Source organism: Microtus ochrogaster, unplaced genomic scaffold, assembly GCF_000317375.1.
Source record: "Microtus ochrogaster isolate Prairie Vole_2 unplaced genomic scaffold, MicOch1.0 UNK4, whole genome shotgun sequence".
In the NCBI taxonomy this organism is placed as follows: domain Eukaryota; kingdom Metazoa; phylum Chordata; class Mammalia; order Rodentia; family Cricetidae; genus Microtus; species Microtus ochrogaster.
In genome coordinates, this window is record NW_004949102.1 from 6,037,931 (window position 1) to 6,042,130 (window position 4,200).

General features: G+C 56.4%; 1 protein-coding gene across 2 annotated transcripts in view; it reads left to right on the forward strand.

Annotated features, from left to right (window-relative positions):
- The window catches only part of Flnc (filamin C), a 28,182-nt gene that overhangs the window by 17,336 nt on the left and 6,646 nt on the right, over positions 1 to 4,200 (forward strand). Inside the window, exons 25-35 of one of the 2 annotated variants that reach the window (XM_005365747.3) lie at positions 40 to 207; positions 290 to 413; positions 864 to 1,020; positions 1,096 to 1,285; positions 1,514 to 1,537; positions 1,651 to 1,898; positions 2,307 to 2,405; positions 2,715 to 2,814; positions 3,137 to 3,277; positions 3,532 to 3,660; positions 3,747 to 3,920. In XM_005365747.3, the coding sequence (XP_005365804.1) occupies positions 40 to 207; positions 290 to 413; positions 864 to 1,020; positions 1,096 to 1,285; positions 1,514 to 1,537; positions 1,651 to 1,898; positions 2,307 to 2,405; positions 2,715 to 2,814; positions 3,137 to 3,277; positions 3,532 to 3,660; positions 3,747 to 3,920 (1,554 nt within the window). The remainder of the gene's footprint in view (positions 1 to 39; positions 208 to 289; positions 414 to 863; positions 1,021 to 1,095; positions 1,286 to 1,513; positions 1,538 to 1,650; positions 1,899 to 2,306; positions 2,406 to 2,714; positions 2,815 to 3,136; positions 3,278 to 3,531; positions 3,661 to 3,746; positions 3,921 to 4,200) is intronic. The other variant, XM_026788580.1, reaches the window with a different exon arrangement.

Below are 4,200 nucleotides of genomic sequence, written 5' to 3' on the forward strand. Positions count from 1 at the left end.
TCCTCCTCCTCCTCTTCCTCCTCCTCCTCCTCCTCCCAGGAAGCCCATTCCGAGTTCCTGTGAAAGATGCGGTGGACCCTGGGAAGGTGAAGTGCTCAGGACCCGGCCTAGGGACTGGCGTCAGGGCTCGAGTGCCTCAGACCTTCACAGTGGACTGCAGTCAAGCTGGCCGGGCTCCACTGCAGGTGGCCGTGCTGGGCCCCACAGGTACGGAACGTCTGGGGTAAGAGACAGAAGGGGAGTGAGGTTCCAGGAGGCCCTCTTGACCCCACCTCTCACCTTTGTCCAGGTGTGGCTGAGCCTGTAGAGGTGCGGGACAATGGCGATGGCACCCACACTGTCCACTACACGCCGGCCACTGATGGGCCCTATACGGTAGCTGTGAAGTATGCTGACCAAGAGGTGCCACGCAGGTGAGGACCAGCCTTGGGCAATCCACGCTGAGCTCTAGAGAGCTTTTCCTGGGGCCACACCTTCAGGGCTAGGACTTGGACAGAGTCCCCGTTATTTGTCTGAACCTCCTTCCTGGGGCTACCCCATCCTGCTCCACTCCAGGGTTCTCTGCCCTGAAGATAATATCACCCCAGGAACTTTGATACCAAATCAACATTTAGGAAAAAAGCCACAGGAAGCCTAGGTACTCGCCTCTTTAGATAAATAACAGCATCCTCCTTTGGGGAAAAAACTGCTCAGACTATGCTAAAAGGGTCCTTCAGAGACCTCCTCCAAGACTCTTGTCCCTTGGGCCCAGGAACCAGCCCCTCCACACCACCCTTACAGAGTTGTTCCTCTTCCCATAGTTGGGAAAACTCCCAATCCTAAGCTCCAACTCCCTACCGACTGTCCATTCCTTGTTTTTCAAGCCCTTTCAAGATCAAAGTGCTTCCAGCCCACGATGCTAGCAAGGTGCGGGCCAGTGGCCCTGGCCTCAACGCCTCCGGCATCCCTGCCAGTCTACCGGTGGAGTTCACCATTGATGCTCGGGATGCTGGGGAGGGGCTGCTCACTGTCCAGATCCTGGTGAGTCTAGGCACAGCCCCCTTACCAGCCGGTCTCTGTGGACATAGGCAGACTTGACCTCTCTTTCTCCCCTAGGACCCCGAGGGCAAACCCAAGAAGGCCAACATCCGAGACAATGGGGATGGCACATACACGGTGTCCTACCTGCCAGACATGAGCGGCCGATACACCATCACCATCAAGTATGGCGGGGATGAGATCCCTTACTCGCCCTTCCGCATTCATGCCCTGCCTACAGGGGATGCCAGCAAGTGCCTTGTTACAGGTGAGCACCAGCTCTGCATCCCTTCTCACCAACCAGCCCCCCTAAAGTGCATTTAGGCCCCCAGCCCAGTCCCTGGGGGATGCTGGCAAAGAAACTGTCTCCTTTGTCCCAGACCTGCCACACATACACACACACCCCACACACATGCACACACACACACACCACACACACACACATACACTAGCTCATCTTGAACCTTTATTGCCTAACGTTCTTATCTATTTCCAGTGTCCATTGGAGGCCATGGACTGGGTGAGTAACCTCTTTCTTTCTTTGCTAGGGGCTGGAGACTCTGGGAGCAACTGGAGAAGAGAGAGTTAGGCATGACCTCCACAGCCCCTGATGTGGTTTTCTCATTGTGGCAGGTGCCTGCCTGGGTCCCCGAATCCAGATCGGAGAGGAGACTGTGATCACAGTCGACGCCAAGGCAGCAGGCAAGGGAAAGGTGACCTGCACAGTGTCCACGCCAGATGGGGCAGAGCTCGACGTGGATGTAGTTGAGAACCACGATGGCACCTTCGATATCTACTACACAGCACCCGAGCCAGGCAAATACGTCATTACCATCCGCTTTGGGGGCGAACACATCCCCAACAGCCCCTTCCATGTGCTGGTAAGTTCATGGCCATGGTGGGCAGGAGGGCAGGGGTGGGGAGTGTAGAGTGTGCCTCCTGGTCGCTGCAAGGGATCCTAGAAGCTGTCCTTGAGGAAACGAAAAACTTGTCCCCGCGCCGATGAGTGGATCCTGGAGCCAGAGTGTTCTAGAATCGAGCCTTTGCAGTCTCCCAAAGTGCAAGGAGGTAGCCCAGCTCCTCCCTTGGCTTCAGGGATGTCCTTCCTCTCTGGAGGGGATCACTGTGTTCTTCTCTGTCCCTGGCTCCTCTGTCTCCACAGAGGTGGCCCTGGGGGGCAAGGGTGGGACACCTGAGGTACTCACCCATAACTTCAGTCCTGCGCCACTCTGAGGCAGTCCTGGGCTCTAGATCCCACCACACTGTGTGCCCTGTGCATTGCTTCTCAGGCCTGTGACCCCCTGCCTCACGTGGAGGAGCCCGAGGAAGTGCTGCAGCTGCACCAGCCCTATGCCCCTCTTCGGCCTGGCACCTGCCCCACACACTGGGTACTAGAGCTTCCCGTGACAGGCCTCGCCATCCTTCTCTTCCCCACTTCCTTCACTTCTTCCTCCTATTCTTCTGCAGGCTTGGGCCGTGGTTGGGCCTCTTGGGGAACAGGCAGGCATTAGGATGGGCAGAGGGAGCCCAGAGCTGGGTACGGCACCCCTCCTTTTGCAGCTGACACACTTCTCCTACCACTCGGGTTTCATTATTAACCTTCTTGTTCTTCCCTCGTTCTCTCTGGCTTCAGTCACACGGCAGGGCCACACCCCCAAGCCCTCCCTGCCAATGCTCTTTCTTCTCACCTGCTACAGGCCACAGAGGAGCCCGTGGTGCCTGTGGAGCCATTGGAGTCCATGCTGAGGCCCTTCAACCTGGTCATCCCCTTCACCGTGCAGAAAGGGGAGCTCACAGGTAATGGGCCCTGCACACATGAGGCTCTGATGAGAACTGAGTATGCTCGTTAACCTTTTATCTAAGCTCAGGTGTAGCGATGAGCACTGGGGCCCAGCGAGAGAAAACAAATGAGTCTGGGTCCCACAGGTTGGACGGAGCTAGAACTCAGGTTCAAGCCCCCTGTCTTCCTGTTCAGCATCATCCTTCTGTTCCCAGAGAGGCTGCCTCCCAGTGTTTGGCCTCTGGTCAAAGCAGAGCCACACAAGAGCAGGCCCTGGGGCAGGCGAGGCTTCTGGTGGGAGAAGCCAGGGACCCTCATGTAAGTGTGTCTGCCCTGCAGGGGAGGTGCGGATGCCCTCTGGTAAGACAGCACGTCCCAACATCACCGACAACAAAGATGGTACCATCACAGTGAGATATGCGCCGACGGAGAAAGGCCTGCACCAGATGGGGATCAAATATGATGGCAACCACATCCCTGGTGAGTTGTGGGCAGGGTGAGGCTGTGGCAAGAGACGCTGGCGCCATATTGGTCCTGCCTTCCTCCTTTAAAGAAGTATTTAAGCCATGCACAGGCACCAAGGAGGTCCTGGTGGGTGATGGAATTTTAAGAGCCGGGTCCATATGGCAGAACATGGGGCTCAGCACCCAAGGCTGTTGAAGATACTGGGGGCCAGCATGGGTATGGGAAACCCCTGCCCTTGTGCTGATCCAACCTTATCTGTCACTTACCAGGGAGCCCTCTGCAATTCTACGTGGATGCCATCAACAGCCGCCATGTCAGTGCCTACGGTCCAGGTCTGAGCCATGGCATGGTCAACAAGCCTGCCACCTTTACAATTGTCACCAAGGATGCTGGGGAAGGTGAGGAAAGCTGCCAAGAGAGGCCAGGGGACTTAGCGGGTCCAGGCACAAGGACACCTCTGATCTCAGCCCTCTTCCTCCTCCAGGGGGGCTGTCCCTGGCTGTGGAGGGCCCATCCAAGGCAGAGATCACCTGCAAGGACAACAAGGACGGCACATGCACCGTGTCCTACCTGCCCACAGCACCTGGAGACTACAGCATCATTGTGCGCTTTGACGACAAGCACATACCGGGGAGCCCCTTTACGGCCAAGATCACAGGTGAGGCGCACATCCGGGCACGCACAACCTGCCACGCACACACGTCGGTGACTCAGGATGTTTGGGCAGGGACTGCTGGGGAGGAGGAGAGCATCTTGAGATAAATGTAAAGATGCTGCTCTCCACAACAGATGAAAAACATCCCCCACCCATACTTTAAGAGACGTGGTCATCTATGTCAGTTCAAGGCCAGCCTAGTTTACACACAGTGAGCTCCAGGGCCACCAAGACTACACAGAAAGACCCTGACTCAATAAATAAATAAATAAATAAATAAATA